The following is a 17,733-nucleotide window of genomic DNA, read 5'->3' on the forward strand; positions in this document are numbered from 1 at the left end:
CCTCGTTTTACCGGCCTCGGAAGGACGGAAGGCTGAGCCAACCTTGAGCCAGTGAGACTCGAACTGCCGGCATTGGGCAGAGTCAGCCTGCAATGCTGCATTCTAACCACTGCGGCACCACGACTCTATACTGGTTAAAAATGTAATCGGTGCAGAGTTCTGGGTCACTCAGTACATGCTCGATGCTGCTGTGATGGTGTCAGAACCCTTCCCTCAGTTCTGTCTTTAGTCATCCTAGAATCCAGGATGGAAACAGGCCGTTGACATCTTGAACCCAGCTGTCCTGCCTGCTGCAGACTGAAGCCCCCCTGGGAGATGGCTGCCCAGCCCGGGGGTGTCCATCCCTCTTGGCTCAGGAGCTGCCCCCAGATGTCTTGGCTCTCGGGACTCTCTTCCTGACCCGCCTTGGGTTTCTGCCTTCCTGGACCAGGATCCAGAGGTCCCTGTGGTGGATTGCGGTCTGGATTCCCAGGAGGGAGGGGAATCATGTTCCAGAGCAGCAAGAGACAACACAGTTTGGATAGTTTCTGTGTGAGAATGAGGGTGAAGGCAGCTCCTCCTTCACAGTTCCCCAAGCCCAGGGGTAGGCAACCTCGGCTCTTTTATGACTCATGGACTTCAATTCCCAGAATTCCTGAGTCAACTGACTCAGGAATTCTGGGAGTTGAAGTCCATGAGTCATAAAAGAGCCGAGGTTGCCTACCCCTGCCCAAGCCTTATGTTTTATGGTGCAAATAGCCAGCTTTGGTTTGGCAAGATTTCTGTCTGTAGGTGAGGAACAGCAAAGGATACTGGTTAGAGAACCTCAACACGCTTTTCTTGGTTTATGGAGCTCGAAAGGAGTGAGGTCTTTGCCCCTTTTGAGGTGCCTGAAGGGGGTTTCTCCTATTCTCCCCCTTCCCCCCACCGGGTCTTTGCTTTTCCCATGCTAAACTGAACGGTGGGAAATGGAAGGATTTATACTTATATTCTTTGCAAACCTTTCCCTTCTGCACCGTTCAGTTAGAACCGAGGAAGCTTCTTGGATGAGAAGTGAAATGTTTCCAAAGGGGGAACCCCCCCCCCCGAGAAAGCCTGTTGGAAAAGCACCTTTGGGACATTTTGCTGAAGATTGTTGTTTGGCTGGCCTGGCATCACCTCTCCCTGGCTGGACTCATTTGCTCAGCCTTCTGGCCTCCTTCGTGCAGCCTGCCGGGCGATGCCATCTGCTGCCCGGGCCCTGGAGGCGGATTAGAGGAGGCAGCCACGTGCCGCGGCTGCTTCGGGGAGGGGGTTGCACGCGAAGGGAGCCAGACCTGCTGCTTGGAAAATGGAAAGTAGTTCACGGCTGAGCTGTCTGAGGAGGGGGGGAGGGGGGAGATCTGGAAGACGCGGGAGCGAATCCCACCGGAGTGGGGGTGGCAACCCATTTCCAGGCATAGCTCTGGGAAAGCGTTTCTGCCCTTTGGCCGTCTTCCGACCGGCTCACCTGTTATGCTCGGCCTTTTCAAAATAAGTCCTCATTTGTTGAAGCCGCCCGAGCGGATGATGGAGCTGGCCTCGTTTGTGTGACGAGGGTGTTGTCATCACCCACTGTTGTGGGTTCTCTCTGGGGCTTCTGGTCGATGGCTTTGCGCATTCGGAGCTCTTGGGCCTGGTTTCAGGCTGATTTCCTGCTGAGCCCAACAAGGCGCCTTGTGGTTCGGTGCGGATCCATCTCAGTGACCCAGGACGGCCACCGCTCCCTTGCGAAGGGGAAGTCCAGGTGGCTTCTTTTCACAACAGTGCGGACGTGGCCTGCCCTCCCCCCTAGCCGTGCCGCAGAGAGACCGGCAGAGCCAGAGGGAGGGGTCAAGTGGGGCATTAGTTTCAGCGTCTCTGCGTAGTCATAAGAGGGCCACCTCCAGCCCCCTTTGTCGGCCCTTGAACCTTCTCCAATTTCACCCGAGGGCAGAAGGTCCCTGTGTGTAGACTTAAGCAATAAATCAGCTAATTTGAATTCTTCGTGTGTGGACCTGGTTGTTCACACCTGACAATCTACAACTTACCTACCTGCCTGCCTGCCTGCCTGCCTCTCTCTCTCTCTCTCTGTCATCATCATCATCTACCGTGTTTCCCTGTAAGCAAAACCCAACTGGCAAATAAGCTCTAGCGTGATTTTTCAGGACCCTCGTAATATAAGCTTCACTCCCAAAATAAACTCCAGTTAAGACCGTCAGCCAGACGGACCCATTTAGTACTGTATTTTCCCCCAAATAAGACCTAACCGGAAAATAAATTCTAATGCATCTTTTGGAGCGAAAATTAATATAATTGGCTCAGCCAATCTCAATGTATACATGGTTGTACTTTGACAATAAAGGCTCATTCATTCATTCATTCATTCATAAGACATCGTTCTTATTTTTGGGGAAACACAGTAGGTATCTACTTACCATCTGCCTACCTACCTGCATCTCTCTTTCTCCCTCTCCCTCCTTCCCTGCATCTACCTGTCTGTCTATCTGATCATCACCATCATCTGTCTACTTATCTACCTACCTACCTCTTTCTCTCCTATCTATCTGTGACACTGGTGGCGGAACTAGCGCCTCTGCGCATGTGCAAACGGGGCCGCTGGTGCCTGCCATTCCTGGTCCTGGGCCCATAGCTTGGAGACCCCTGTTCTAAGACCAGCCCCTGCGCAAGCAGGAGACCCTATAACATCCCAGACAAATGCTGTCCTGTCTCTTCTTAAAAACTCCCAGTGCTGTCTGTAAAAAAACATAAATCCTTCCATTTATCCACCGTCCAGTCAGAGCTGAAGAAGTTCCACGGGTTAATTGCTCTCCCTGTCAGGAAGTTCCTCCTTAGTTCCAGGTTGCTTCTCTCCTTGATCAGTTTCCATCCGTTGCTTCGGCCTTCGGGGGGCTTTGGAGAACAGGTGGGAAACACTCACCCCGCCCTTTGGGGCAGCCCCCGAGATGTTGGAAGGCTGCTATCGTGTCTCCCCTGGTCCTTCTTTCCCCTAGAGTGCAGAGGGCCTGCCATGGGGAAGGAGAAAAGAGGTAGGGGAGGTAGCCAAGAATGATAGGCGAGGGAGAAGCATGCCAGGGCAGGGTGGGAGGTGGGCATGTGCCAAGCACGCAATCTGTGCCAACTCAGAAGGGAGCCCAGGCTCGGCGTTCTCAGGGCACACCGCTGTTTTGCAGGCTGCCGTTGGTGCCCGGGCCCCGTGGAAACCCCCCTCTGACTTCTGCTCCCTGCAGGCTGCCGAAGGAGACTCGCTGACACGGGAGCCTCGGGAGCAGATAATCGCTCTGTGTACTCGGAAGCTCCTCCAATGTTTGCAAAGCCCCGTTTGCTGCATACAGTAATCTGGCTGAGGGGGGGGGGAACTTGGCTGCTGGATTTGCCTTTGTGGGATGGGTGGGGGCCCGCTGGCTTCGCACGTGCTCTGTGCTGCCCGCCTGAGGTCCAGCTTTGCTGCTGTCTGTGGGTGAACCCATGGGGTGAAGTGATCTGATAGGGGGGAAAAAAAACAACAAATCACATAATTTGGTCTAGTGGCTGAGGCACCAGGCTACAAAGCAGAAGACCCTGAGTTCAAGTCCTGCCATAGCCATGAAACCCAGCTGGATCACTTTGGGCCAGTCACACGCTCAGTCCAACCCACCTCACAGGGTTGTTGTTGTGAGGAGGAAATAGGAGGAGGAAGGATTTTGCCCTGAAGTTTCTTAGCTTACGTTTCCCCCACTTCTTTGCAGCCAGCAGGGCGAGGTGCCAACTTGGGCATCCTCCAAGTGGCGACAGGCTTCTCAGCCGTGCCCTTCTGCCCCAGGGCCCAGTAAATTCGGTCCCCGCCCTCTTTGCCCTGGAGGCCTGGAGCTGGCTCAGCCTGTTCCGAGACTCAGCCTGGGGATGCAAGGGCCTTTCCCCTTCTTCGTCTTTTAGACGGGATGGCGTGTCTGTTCTCTGCTTTCAGACAATGCAACGAATCTGGGTTCATTTCTGGAGTTGCGCAATTGAAGCGAATCGATCAGAGGAGCTGGCTGCAGGAGTGGATTTCCCGCTGGGCCTGCTGTGTTGTGCAGATGCGATCCTTGGGAACACGTGCAGGGCCTGCCTTCCTCGCCCTGGCTTCCGTGCAGCTTCTGCATCTTACAACACCTCTTTCAAACTCCTCCGGTATTTGAGGGGCTGCCACAAAGAAAGGGGGGGGGTTAACCTCTTCTCCCTGTCAGGGAATCCCTCCTTAGGTCCAGGTTGCTTCTCTGCTTGGTTAGGTTTCCATCCGCTGCTTCTGGTCTTTCCTTTTGGTGCTTTGGAAATAAAGTGGGTAGAAATCCAGAGTATTTGGCTTGGAAGTGGCCGAAGGCCGCCGGAAAGGACGGGCAGCGGCTGGAGGGCCCATCACTGGGTGCCCCACCAGGGTCTTCCGATGCAGCCCCTCCAAGACCAGGTTGCATCTGGGTCCCGCCTTCTCCTCCTTAATTAACCAAGGGGGGCTCTGGCTCTCCTCTACTGGGAGGGTGTCGGGGCCCAGCTCAGCTAAGGAAGACGAAATCTTGAAACAGGCATTGTCTCAAGAGGAAACTTTTATTAGGGGTCAGTGACAGGAGGGAGATCTGGAGACAATCCCGCTTGAACGGTATAATTAAACCAGCAATCTTCCTCCTCCCAACAAAGTCCTCATGTCCCTTTGGCAGCGGGGGTGGGGGGGTTTGGTTTTTATTCCACCCCCCCCCCCATCTGCTGGGTGGTTGCAGCAGGTTTTGGTCACTTCACATGACCCTGAGACACTGTGACCGTCATAAATATGAATCAGTTGCCAAGCATCTGGATGTACATCACAAGACCCTGGAGATGCTGCAGCATTCCAGCTGATCGGAGCTTCTTCTAGGCTCAGAAGCGCCAGGATCAGCGCCGAGCTCCAGCTGGATCCTGGCGCTGATCCTGGCGCTTCCGCTGAGCCCCGACAGCCCTGCAGCTCCAGCCGTCTCTCGCTCAGGCTTGTGCGGTGCTGCCACCGGTTCAGCTCATTCCCCTCCCAGCCAATCCACAGGTGGCACAATGAGCAGGTAACTGGCACCGTTGGCGCACATCACAAGGTCTTCTCCGGCTTTCGTTTCTCCGTAACCGCCTCCCCGATAAAGGAGACACATCCCTTTCTCAAGTGGGTGGAGGTGGAAGAAGGGAAGCAGAAAACAAAGTTATCCCAAATGGAAGCGAGTATCCCCCAGCACAATGGCAGGCCCCAAAGCAAGAGCACAAGAATATGTACGGAAGGGAGACAACAAGGATTTGGGGACCCGACAAAGGGCCCAGGGGCCCCACTCCCCGAGGGACAGCCACCAGCCCAAAGGACCAGGGACCAGGTGAGGCAGGTAGAAAAGATGCTGTCTCCAGGCAGCTGTGGGAACGCTGCTGGTTTTGTGCAGGTGTGCGTGGGGGAGAGGGAAGCTGTGTGCTGGGCGTTTGCCCACCAACAAAGAGAAGGCTTGTCTTGTTGCAGCTGGACTTCTCCAGATCCTTTCTCCGGCCGCTGAGCCAACTTGGCCTCGTGGTCAGCCAAGTGGCGACACTGGCTGGCTTGTTCTCTTCCTAGACAAGAACGTGGTTGTGGCCTGCAGGATAAATGGTGATATTCTAGGAATTTCGCGCTTAAGGAACAATTGCAGGCTATCCTTTAAGTGATTCTTGCAGGTGCAAAGAGGGGCTTCTGAAGAGACAGGCAAGGCCTGCCTGGAGGGGGGGAGGGGGGGACAAGTTAGGATTTATTACTGGAGCAGGACATGAAGGGAGGGGGGAGAGCAGGAGGCTGGGTCTCTGTGGCTGCTCTCCCACCCCTGGGCAACCCAGAGGAACAGTCATAGCCATGTGGGGCTTGATCTAGTTTTCCCTGACTTCCCAAACTGGCATTCTCTGGCCCCTGGTTGACAAGGGTGGCGGTGTGTGTATGTAGGGAGGCATCTTCACAATAGCCCCAAAGTGAAAGCAGAAAATCCTTGAAACTGTCAACGCTGCTAACATCGGATATTTTTGCATTGACAACAGATGGAGATGCAGCCATTTTCTTCTTTTTGCTTTTAGCTGGCTCAGGAATTCTAGGAGTTAAAGTCCACGAGTCATAAACGAGCCAAGCCTACCCCTGAGTTAGATGATGCTGGGAGAGGGGGGAGGAATGTGCACAAGAGTCTAGCTAGACATAATAATACTGAACCTAGCGTGAGAACCAAGGGTGTTGAAATAAGAGATGATAAAAATGGGCAGGCTTGGAGAGCTGGAGGGGAAGCCCACACTTTAAACTAATTGGGGAATGTGATCTAGATTTGTTAACTGGAGGAGGGAATTGTGCTTTGATACCATGTGCTCAGGGGAGGGGAATTCAGATTTTGGCTTTGCCGATATTCTGCTATTCCAATAAAGATCCTTTAAGGCAAACAATGCCTCGAAGTTCTTTGAAGAGTTTCATCTGTCGGAACCATGAGCAAAAGAGGTGGGGGACTGTCTCCCTCTAGTGGTGGATCCAGGAAGCTTCACACTCCTGGCAGGCAGAGATTGCGGGGTGTGTGTGTGTTTTTGTGTGTGTGTGTGTGTGTGTGTGTGTGTGTGTGTGTCAGGCTCATTGGGGGCTTTGGGGGAGGACTGTCAGATTTTGATTTGCTTTTTGATTTCTATAGCCATCAGCAAATTCTGGGCGGCTCACAATTCAAAAGCACATACTACAATTAAAACCTTAAGGACATTTTCAAGCAGTAAAAACAGCCTGATTGACTTCTGGCCTTGGGGGGCTTTGAAGAAGTGGGGGTTCTCCCTGGTGGGTGTGCCACCTTGGGGCAATCTGGAGGGCATCTGGGCTGGCAAGGCTGCCCCAGATGGCCCAAAGGCTTGCTAAACCTGTCTCCCTTGAGCCAAGGAAATGGCGCTCTTTCAAAAGGGGAGGGCTTCAACCTGACTGCTCCCCCCCTTTACAGGCCCAGCCTTGGCTCCCTGGCCTGATTGAGGGGTGCTGAGGGTTGTTGTTGTTGTTATTATTATTTATTTATTTATTTATAGTTTAAATAAAGAGTCAGCAAATCTATCTATCTACTATCTATCTATGTCTATCTGTCTATATAACTGTCTCTCGGTCTATCTGTCTGTCATCTATATCTATCTTATCTATATCTATCTATATCTCTATATCTATCTGTATCTATATCTGTATGTCTATTATCTATCTATCTATCTATATTTATCTATATGTCTGTCTATCTATCTATCTGTCTGTCTGTCTGTCTGTCTGTCTGTCTGTCTACCTACCTTGTGGACAATACAATATGGGAGATAAAATATTAAATTAAGATAAAACCATAATAAAATCACCATAATGTGGAACCGTAGAATTGCAGTGGGATAGACATTATAATTTACGAAGGTAAATAAAGATATTTCATGGGCTGCTCTTGAGCAATGCTCGCTATTTGTGGAAAAGTCTGGTGCAAAAGTCTGGACACCTTTCGGGGATAATTTAGTAGAGGTTGGACTGGGAGGGGGAAAGAAGTCAGGGAGATTTTTCCCTCCTCTCCTCCCCCTCCCAAAGAAGTTTGGGTTCCTTTTATTCCCTCTCGGAGTCCCTGAAAGAGAGAGCAGAGCATCACGCTCAGCCAACATGTGATTTTAAAAATAGTTCCCCCAAAATAACTTCTGCCATCCCTAGGGATGTCAGAGGCAGGTTGATTTAATAACATGCTTAGAAAAGTAAATATCAGACTCCTTGAGTTACGACTGTAATGGAGCCTGCCCATCACGGTTGTGTGACTCGTGACGGTCGTAAAGCAGATCGGTCACACAACCGACCCAACTTGTCTGGAAATTCTGGGAATTGAAGTCCACAAGTCTTAAGATGGCCTAGGTTGAACCCTCCTGGTTAAGGTTATAATTCTAGGCTTAAACCTGGCTGAGAACAGCCTGCGGGGGGGGATGGCTGGGCCTCTCCAAAGCACCTCTAGCTTGTGATTTTTTTGGGGGGGCACTGCCTTCCTCCCTTTTTGTCACTTGGGAACAAGCATGCACTGGCAGGCCTCAACTACAACACTTCTCTTAGTGACCAATCAAAGCCACACCAGCACTGACCATTTTTCACACCTATGACCGTTGCAGCATCCCCATGTGGCGTGTTTTACATTTTGACATCTGGCTCACATTTATTATGGTTGCAGTGTCCTGAAACCACATGATAGTCCCCTTTTGTGACCTACTGACAAACAACCTGCCTCCAGAAGCTGTGAATGCTCCAACACTGGAAGTTTTTAAGAAGAGACTGGATAGCCATTTGTCTGAAATGGTATAGGGTTTCCTGCCTGAGCAGGGGGTTGGACTAGATGACCTCCAAGGTACCTTCCATCATCATCATCATTGTCAATGGGGAAACCAGATTAATTTAACAACCATTGTTACTAGTTTAACAACAGATTAAATTAGTAATAGTAATAGAACCACAGGGCTCCACTAAGAAAATAAAATTTACTAAGACAGAGTCGAAGGCCTCGGTGGCGGGGGCGGGGGACATCACTTGGGTGGAATCCATGATGTGGTCCATGAGCTCACAGTCCCCGAAGGGAAGCACAAGCCAATATGTGTGAAGGTCTCCAGGCTTTTTCTGGAATGAAACGAAAGGAGAGAAAACTTTTTGCTGTTTGAGTTTCTCTGCTCTGAAGCTTCCTCTCTGAAACAGCAGGGTTAGCAACACCCCAACGTGGTGAAATGTGTGTTTCATTTCCAACCACAGAAACCTCAGGAGAAAAGCAGAAAAACCCGAGGCGGCAGATCTCGATTTACACAATTTGCTACCCAACTTTAAAATAAAAACCAACTGTGCTACACTCAGGAATATACGTGGGATGGGAAAGCAAGGAAGCGGCATAAAATTTAAATGGATCGATCCCATATTTCTTAAATTTTTTTGATGGAATAGTGGAAAACATTATTAAATTCAAACAGTCTGCACGTTACTACTTATTTTTTTAAATCATAAATCTGGCTGGAGGTTTGTGCCATTTTCGGACCGTTGGGTCCTCTGTGGTCCCTTCCCTGCTTGAAAGGGGAGGTGGGTGCGGACTCTGAAGGGGGGAGGCGAGGAGAAACCTTGAGGTTAGTTGTGGTCCTCCCATCCTCCACCCCAACCTTGGAAGGGGGTTCAGATAATCCTTCCCTCTGCCAAAAACGGCTTCACTGGCCACCAGTAGGGGGACCTGCTGGACAAACCAACATAGGCTTCAGCGTTGCCTCGGTGATGCACAGATGGTTAAAAAAAAAGAAACCATTTTTGCCAGTCTGCAGAAAAGCAGCCCCAAAGTTCAAGAAACGCAGCAGCTGAAATTCCGCCACCAGACATGATGCAGCATGAAGTATTTTTCCAGTTCCTCGCCCCAACATTTCATGTGGACGTCTTCAACACCCCCCCATGGACCTCCACACAGCCATCTGTGAAGAATCTCGGTTCTCCAAGGTTTTCTTGTGAAGGCATTGTGTTTTCTCGCAGATGCAAGCTGTGCGTCGCCCTGACTTTAACGCAACGAAGGATATCTGGGTGAACTTTGAATTTGGGAAACGTGCAGAAGGAACCTCTTCTTTTCAAGGATGCGACCACCCCCCCGAGCGATGCCTTTAAATCAGGGGAACAAGCAGGCTGTCTGTTGGGGTTGGGTTCTCCACCACCACCACCGTTGAGGGCAAAGCAAGATACGCAATCATTCTCATATCTGCTGTTCGGGTGACGGTCGGGCACAGCCTCCTCCCTGCGGTTGACAGAAGGAGGAAGGGGGGGTGGATTTGCCCCCTCCCCTTCCGCTCACTCATCTGCCCCTTTGCAACTTGGGAGATGGTTTCATCTCTTGAAACAAAGTTCAGGATTCTCCTACCAGGGTTATAATATCCGGCGAAGCTGCCTCGGTCCAAAGCATCCTTTGTGTGGGGTGAAGCTAAAATGTCCATAAATGGTTCTGCAGAGAAAAACAAAAATCAATGAGGGCAGATGTTCACAGAGGTTCACCCTCTCCTTCCCCATCCTTATGATTGATTTCAGGAGCTTCTCCACGGCTGACCTTGATTGTTAAATTTGGGAGTGTGCTTTCAGGTAGAACATACGTAGCCGATCTTTCCTCCAAAATCCAAGGCAGAATCCACAAACTCCCCTTTTTTCCTCACAACAATGTCCCTGAAAGGGGGAGGGGGAGAGATGGCACACGGGGTGGAGGGCCATTCCTGGGGGTGTTGTGTAGAGTTGGGGTTCTTGACAACGCGGCACCCTGTTCCCACTTTCCCTTCTTGGCTCAGAAGCTGCGAGCAGTTACGCCAACCTGACTTTTCCAAAAAGAAATTTCCCAGATTTTCTGGCATTTTCTTCAGGCACTGAGTACCTACCTTGATCTCTGGATGTGGAGGCTTCAGAGAAGGCCAGCGGCCTTCCCAGGACTTCATTTGCACCAAGCGAGGACGCCAACATGGACAGGCGGTTCATACAAACACAAATATATTTTGCTCTTTTTCTCTTTTGCCAGGAGGGGTTTATTTGGCTATTTCTCAGTCCCTGGGAACAAAGGCCATGATTTTATTAATTAAATGTATTAATTACATTTATATAGCCCACCGTCCCATTTTTTTAATCTCTGCCCAAAGTCAGTGGGCCCCCTCAGACCCCAGAGAAGCCCACGCAATCCTCCTTGGCCCTGAGGCAACCCGCCCACAAGTACACAATGGGTGGTACTCGCAGTTCCTTCTCACACACTGCTACTACTGCTTCTGGTCCTAGTACTTGACCACTACAATTTGTGAGCCCTACTGCTAAAAGAAGCAGTGTTTTTTTCCTACAGTATTGACTGCGCTGCCCCCAGTCGTTTTATTTCCACAAAGTTAACAGAAACCCACCTCCTCTCGTTCCCAAAACATCAACACCACAGTTCCACCACAGTTCCATCACAATGACACGCACCACACCTGGCTGCTTTGTTGCTTGGCTTTGAGGGGCTACTCGTAGCTGGGCTGGCTAGGAGAAGTAATAAGGGGTGCAGGGCACCATCATCACCAACTCGGAGCAGTGCACAACTGCGGATAAAACGGCATACGAAAATGGGAACTGTGAACACAAGAACCTGTCAAGGTTGAACTCGTAACACACCCCTACTCGCAACTTGAGAACAGAAACTAAGGGGGGAGGGGAATGCTTGGAATGTATTGGGAGCTGGGAAGGTGAGGAATGTATGTGAGCCGTTCACAGCCTGAGACAATCCTGATACTTCAAGGCCGTGCAATGGGAACTTTTCGAAGGCATAGGCTGTTTTCCCAAAATACTAACGTGTTGGATTGTGGCCCAAACGAGGAAAAAGGGGGTAATCATGCTGTTTTTTGTGCTAAAACCTCAGAGCTAGCTTAGCTTCCTCTGTGCCTGTATGGATCTATCAGGAAAGTTATACTCTTGGTAAAATAATGTCCCAGGAGTTTCTTTTGCAGCATAAGCCAATGGGATGGTTGACAGAATCATTGTAATATCGTAAGAACCGAAGATACAAATCGTAGGTGAAGGGAGAATTAAAAATGGCCCCATCCACCATGGAGCCCTCTGGACACATTCCCACAGTGGCGCAACCGTCACTCAACTTGTAGATTCCCGTTTCCTGACAGGGTTCATACATAGTGTGTCTCTACGTACTTCCGTTTGATGCCACGTTTTTAGAGAATGTGAAAACGTCTAATTCCAGCTTCAGGTTTTAGAAAATATGGCTTCAAGGCATAGTGGTAACGCAGTGAAAACTAAGGTAACACAAAAAACATATATGCAATAGCATATCCCATATGAAATCATTTGCCCCCACATTAAAAGGCAGGAAAAAAACCTTCCCATGTGTTACAATTGGTGTCCCCCCCCCGAGCTAATCTATATTTGTAAAATCCCTGATTTTCCAAATGTTAATCTCCAGAATTAAAATTGCTTCTCTAAGTAAAACGAAGCAACAAATAGATAACAATGGGAGTTGTAAACAGAAACGGAAATACTTGCAAATGTTTAAGCCCTGAGTTAAAAACGAATTTCTTAGGAGGCCAATAAAATTAAAGCTAGCAAGAGGAAGAAAAATTGCTCTCGTATGGATTTTGTTTAGTAAGGTGATATCAGATGCTTCTCTGCTTCGTACAGTTGCTCCTAAAACTCTGAATATTTAAGCAGTCTTGCAGATATTAGCTGGGCACGCTGGCATTTCTAGCATTTGAACTAGAAATTGCCAATTTAAACCACCAAAGATAAAAGGGGGAAAGGGGCCATAATGTTAACTATAATGCTGAGATGTTGTTAAGGGAATTGCACAATTAAGCTATGACTTAGGTGGTCAAGGCAAGGCAGGCCTCCAGAGCAGGGGGTCTTCAAACTTGCCATCTTTAAGACTTGTGGACTTCAACTCAGGGCTGGCTGAGGAATTCTGGGAGTTGAAGTCCACAAGTCTTAAAAGTTGCCAAGTTGAGGGCTGGCTGAGGAATTCTGGGAGTTGAAGTCCACAAGTCTTCAAGTGGCCAAGTTGAGGGCTGGCTGAGGAATTCTGGGAGTTGAAGTCCACAAGTCTTCAAGTGGCCAAGTTGAGGGCTGGCTGAGGAATTCTGGGAGTTGAAGTCCACAAGTCTTCAAGTGGCCAAGTTGAGGGCTGGCTGAGGAATTCTGGGAGTTGAAGTCTACAAGTCTTCAAGTGGCCAAGTTGAGGGCTGGCTGAGGAATTCTGGGAGTTGAAGTCCACAAATCTCAAAGTTGCCAAGTTGAGGGCTGGCTGAGGAATTCTGGGAGTTGAAGTTCACAAGTCTTCAAGTGGCCAAGTTTGAAGACCCCTGCTCTAGAGAGTCCTTTATTCCTCCCCACAGATGGCCCAGTGAACGCCCCCCCAATGACTGGTAAGGCTTCCCTCCCCCACGCTACCTTGAAGGCAGCCCACCCTCAGCCCCTACAGTACCAAGAAAGCCCCCAGAGGAGGAGCCCCCTCACAGGGCGAGGTCCGGGGTCCAAGGACCAGGGTCCATGAGGCAGAGTCCAGGCCCAAGACCAGGGCAGTCCTTGGGGTGAGGGCCAGGTCCAAGGCCAAAGGCGTCTTCCCAGCCAGGCAAGGGAAACGGCAACAGGCAGGAGCCCAAAATTTCTGTTGCTAAGCAAGACGGTCGTCAACCAAATTTTGCCGCATTTTGCATCCTTTCTTTGCCAGAGTTGTTAAGTGAATCACTGCAGTTTTAAGGGGGTAGCATGGTTGCTAAGTGAACCCGGCTTCCCCATTGTGGGAAGGCCGCAAAAGGGGATCAGGTGATACTGACACCCTGCAACTGTCATATATATGAGTTCAGTTGGTTAAGCCTCCAAATGTAAATCACGTGACCGCGGGGATGCTGCGACGGTCGTAAGTGTGAAAGAAAATGGTCATAGGTCACTTTCTTCAATGCCGTTGTAACTTTGAACCATCAGTAAATGAACTGTTGCAAGTCTACCTATACGTGGGATGGGATGTAGTGAGGAGGGGGTGCTTTCCAGGAAGTGGAAGAGGCAACTCAGCCCAGATATATTGTGTGTGAGAAAGAGGGTGAGGACAGTGCCTCCTTAATGGTTCCCGGGAGTATACGGTAGATACAGATCCTCAATCTGGCAAGATTCTGTCTGTAGGAGTTACAATAAAGGGCTCAGCTTGGAAGAACCACCGTGTGTCCTTGGTTTTGGTCCTGACCCCGCGGCCTCCAGAAAGCTTTGGCTCCAGGAGGTCCCCCTGGAGGGAAAGGCCCAGCTGCTCCCTTGTTTGGGGGCAGGTTCTGAAAGCACCCAGGCTCTAGGCTACCTCTCAACCTCTTTCTCTCTTCCTTCCAGGCATGGTGCAAAAACTTGACCAAAAACTTCCAGTCGCCAATGAATACTTGCTGCTTTCCGGAGGGGTCCGAGAAGGCGTGGTGGACCTTGACCTGGACGAACTGAACTTCTATGCTCGTGGCACTGACTACGACATGGACTTCACCCTGCTTGTGCCGGCCCTGAAGCTGCACGACCGAAACCAGCCGGTCACCCTGGACATGCGCCACTCCGCCTTGTGTCACTCCTGGCTGAGCTTGAGGCTCTTTGACGAAGGGACCATCAGCAAGTGGAAGGACTGCTGCACCATCGTGGACCATCTCAACGGGGCCACCAACTACTTCTTCTCCCCCACCCGCGTGGCCGACTGGTTCTACGAGTCCATCAGCGTGGTCCTCTCCGAGATCCAGAAGAAGCCCCAGCGGGGGATGCCCAAGGTGGAGAAGGTGGAGAAGAACGGCACCCTCATCTCCATCATCTTAGGGGTGGCCAGCAGCCGCATGCTGTACGACATCGTGCCGGTGGTGTCCTTCAAGGGCTGGCCGGCCGTGGCCCAGAGCTGGCTGATGGAGAACCACTTCTGGGACGGGAAGATCACGGAGGAGGAGGTCATCAGCGGCTTCTACCTGGTCCCGGCTTGCTCGTACAAGGGCCGGAAGGACAACGAGTGGCGCCTCTCCTTTGCCCGCAGCGAGGTGCAGCTGAAGAAGTGCATCTCCAGCAGCCTCATGCAGGCCTACCAGGCCTGCAAGGCCATCATCATCAAGCTGCTCTCGCGCCCCAAGGCCATCAGCCCCTACCACCTGCGCAGCGTCATGCTCTGGGCCTGCGACCGGCTGCCTGCCAGCTACCTGCTGCAGGAGGATTACGCCGCCCATTTCCTGCTGGGCCTGATCGACGACCTGCAGCACTGCCTGGTCAACAAGACCTGCCCCAACTACTTCATCCCCCAGTGCAACATGCTGGAGCACCTGTCCGAGGAGACGGTCATGCTCCACGCGCGGAAGCTCTCCTCCGTGCGCTCCGACCCGGCCGAGCACCTCCAGATGGCCATCGAGCACGTCAAGGCCGCCAACCGGCTGACGCTGGAGCTCCAGCGGAGGGGCAGCACCACCAGCATCCCCTCCCCCCAGTCGGACGGAGGGGACCCCAACCAGCCTGACGACCGGCTGGCCAAAAAGCTGCAGCAGCTGGTGACTGAGAACCCGGGAAAGTCCATTTCGGTCTTTATCAACCCCGACGACGTCACGCGGCCCCACTTCCGAATTGACGACAAATTCTTCTGAGATTCCCTCTGTCCCTCCCCCATGGCCTCCTGCCCCACCTCAGACTGTGGGACCCCTTCGCTCACCCGGGTTTTCCTGGGTCTGTTTCCGTGGTCAACATATCAGGCCGAGCGGGGGCCAGCATGAGGGGGGGCAGGTTCTGGGCTTGGATTGGCTGCTACGCTGACTTTGAGGCTGGCCAGTCCAGCTTCCTCCCAGACTACCGTGACTGCACATCTGGCGGCCTCCTTCAGCAAGAATCCCCCTCTACCTTTAGCACATCCCCTTCTCTGGTGGGCTGGGTCCTCTTCGTATAATTGGCTTCCTAACCTCCCCCCTTTCGCCCCCCTGCTTTCCGAGGGTCACTGTGGGAAACGCCCGGCGGAAGAGTGAGCTGTTTCCTGCCGCTCGGCCATTTGGCCCGTCTGTTCCCGGGGCTCACCCAGGGGGACCAAAGCGAGGCCAGGAGCGATGATCCCACCGACACCTCTGGACTGAGGCCGTTTCCTTCCCCTGATCGCCTGTTCTTGAATGTAATTGATCCGTATCAGGGCTGGGCAGAAGCAGGAGGCTCTTTCTGCCGAAGGTCCTGCAAGTGAGACCCTGGGACAGTCGGTCTGAGCGCCTGTCCTTAGTCAACGCCTTACTTCCAAGCGATTAAAGGACGGGCCGTGAGAACGGTCCCTGCGCACTCACCCCTGGCCTGGCCTGCTGTGGCTTTTTCTTCCTCTCTCTCTCTCTCTCACACACACACATCTATCTATCTGTCTGTCTGTCTGTCTGTCTATATCTATCTATCTATCTATCTATCTATCTATCTATCTATCTATCTATCTATCTATCTATCTATCTATCATCTATCCTCTCTATTTATATTCTGCTTTTACTATTTTTATAAGTAACTCAAGTGGTGAGCATACATAATACTCCTTCTCCTTTTCATATTTTCCCCACAACAAAAATCCTGCAAGGTGGGTTGGATTGAGAGAGAGCGATTGGCCCAAAGTCACGCAGATGGCTTTCATGCCTAAGATGGGACTACAACTCACATTCTCCTGGTGATTGGCCCAAGGTCACCCAGCCGGCTTTCATGCCTAAGGCGGGACTAGAACTTACCATCTCCTGGTGATTGGCCCAAAGTCACTCAGCTGGCTTTCATGCCTAAGGCGGGACTAGAACTCACCATCTCCTGGTGATTGGCCCAAAGTCACCCAGCCGGCTTTCATGCCTAAGGCGGGACTAGAACTCACCGTCTCCTGGTGATTGGCCCAAAGTCACCCAGCTAGCTTTCATGCCTAAGGCAGGACTAGAACTCACCATCTCCTGGTGATTGGCCCAAGGTCACCCAGCTGGCTTTCATGCCTAAGGCGGGACTAGAACTCACATTCTCCTGGTGATTGGCCCAAAGTCACCCAACTGACTTCATCTCTAACCTAAGACGGGACTAGAACTCCCTGTTGCCTGGTGATTGGCCCAAAGTCACCCAGCCGGCTTTCATGCCTAAGGCGGGACTAGAACTCCCCGTCTCCAGCTTTCTAGCCTGGCGCCTTAACCAGCAGGCCAAACTGACTGTGTATGAAAGGGGATTTTTGGTGTTGGGGCCACATTTGGCAGGCCTCTTTGGCCTTGTGTGGGTGAGCCTGGCAGAGCCAACCCAGGTCTGCCATCCTTCCAGGCAGGATGGTAGAGCTGGCAAACATCCAACAGGGCAACCCTGAAGTTGCCAAGGAGAGGAAGGGTCCGGTGGGGAGAGGGGCTCCAAGGCCATTGTGCTTAGAATCTGGGAAGGGGGGGCTTCAGTCTTGGGTGGTTTCCTGAGCACCAAGGTGTGTGTGTGTGTTCCTTCCTGGTGGATTCCTTCGGGGCCTTCTCTTGATTGCACCCCGGCCCTCGCCTCCCTTTCGGTCAGGCCATCCTCTGACCGCTTCTGACCTGCTGGAACCCCAGGCACTTTGTGGGGGGTTTAGGGTTTCCCCATTTCTGGGAGGAGCCTGTGTGGCTTTGCAGGGCTGCCCCCTTCTCTGAAGCCCTGAGGAATCTGCCTGCTCGCCTTCTCGATGGGCTGGTCTGGCTGAAGGGGGACTGGGCAGTTGGCCGGCCAGGAGCCCTGGGAGCCCGTCAGCTGAGCCAGCCGCCCTCTTCAACCAGGTTTGTGCTAGATGGATTCTCGATCCGGGGTCTCCAAACTTGGCAACTTTTAAGATCTGTGGACTTCAACTCCCAGGATTCCTCAGCCGGGTTGGCTGGAGGAGACCCCTGGACTCGGATGGTCCCAAAGAAATGGTTAATTGTCCTCACCGTCAGGGAGTTTCTCCTTAATTAGGTTCGAGTAGTGTGAACGTGGGTTAGACAGTTCTTTGCTAAGTGTAGAGAAGCTACCTGGATTGCTAGAGCCTTGGTGGAGCAGTGGGCTAATGCCTCCTTAAGTAACACCAGCTGCCTGCCATGAGTGCAGGTTCGAGTCCCACCAGGCTCAAGGTTGACTCAGCCTTCCATCCTTCCCAGGTAGGTAAAATGAGGACCCAGATTGTTGGGGGCAATTAAGCTGACTTTGTAATAATGCCGCTTGGGGTGTGTGTGAAAGCCCTAATAAGCAGGCATATACATAGAATGAAGGCTACTGCTAAGCTTGTAAGCCGCCCTGAGTCTTCGGAGAAGGGCGGG

At 51.7% G+C, this 17,733-nt stretch overlaps 1 protein-coding gene and 1 long non-coding RNA gene across 2 annotated transcripts in view; one reads left to right on the top strand and one right to left on the bottom strand.

Annotated features, from left to right (window-relative positions):
- Nucleotides 1-15,757, top strand: part of MB21D2 (Mab-21 domain containing 2) — a 25,543-nt gene extending 9,786 nt beyond the window's left edge. Inside the window, exon 2 of the mRNA XM_083363473.1 lies at nucleotides 13,826-15,757. Coding sequence (XP_083219599.1) covers nucleotides 13,826-15,090 — 1,265 coding nt within the window. The 3' untranslated portion in view covers nucleotides 15,091-15,757. The remainder of the gene's footprint in view (nucleotides 1-13,825) is intronic.
- Nucleotides 1-17,733, bottom strand: part of LOC310641212 — a 300,726-nt gene that overhangs the window by 143,493 nt on the left and 139,500 nt on the right. The gene's annotated exons all lie outside the window — the stretch shown is intronic.

The sequence above is a fragment of the Vipera ursinii genome, assembly GCF_947247035.1.
Source record: "Vipera ursinii genome assembly, chromosome: 5".
Classification (NCBI taxonomy): domain Eukaryota; kingdom Metazoa; phylum Chordata; class Lepidosauria; order Squamata; family Viperidae; genus Vipera; species Vipera ursinii.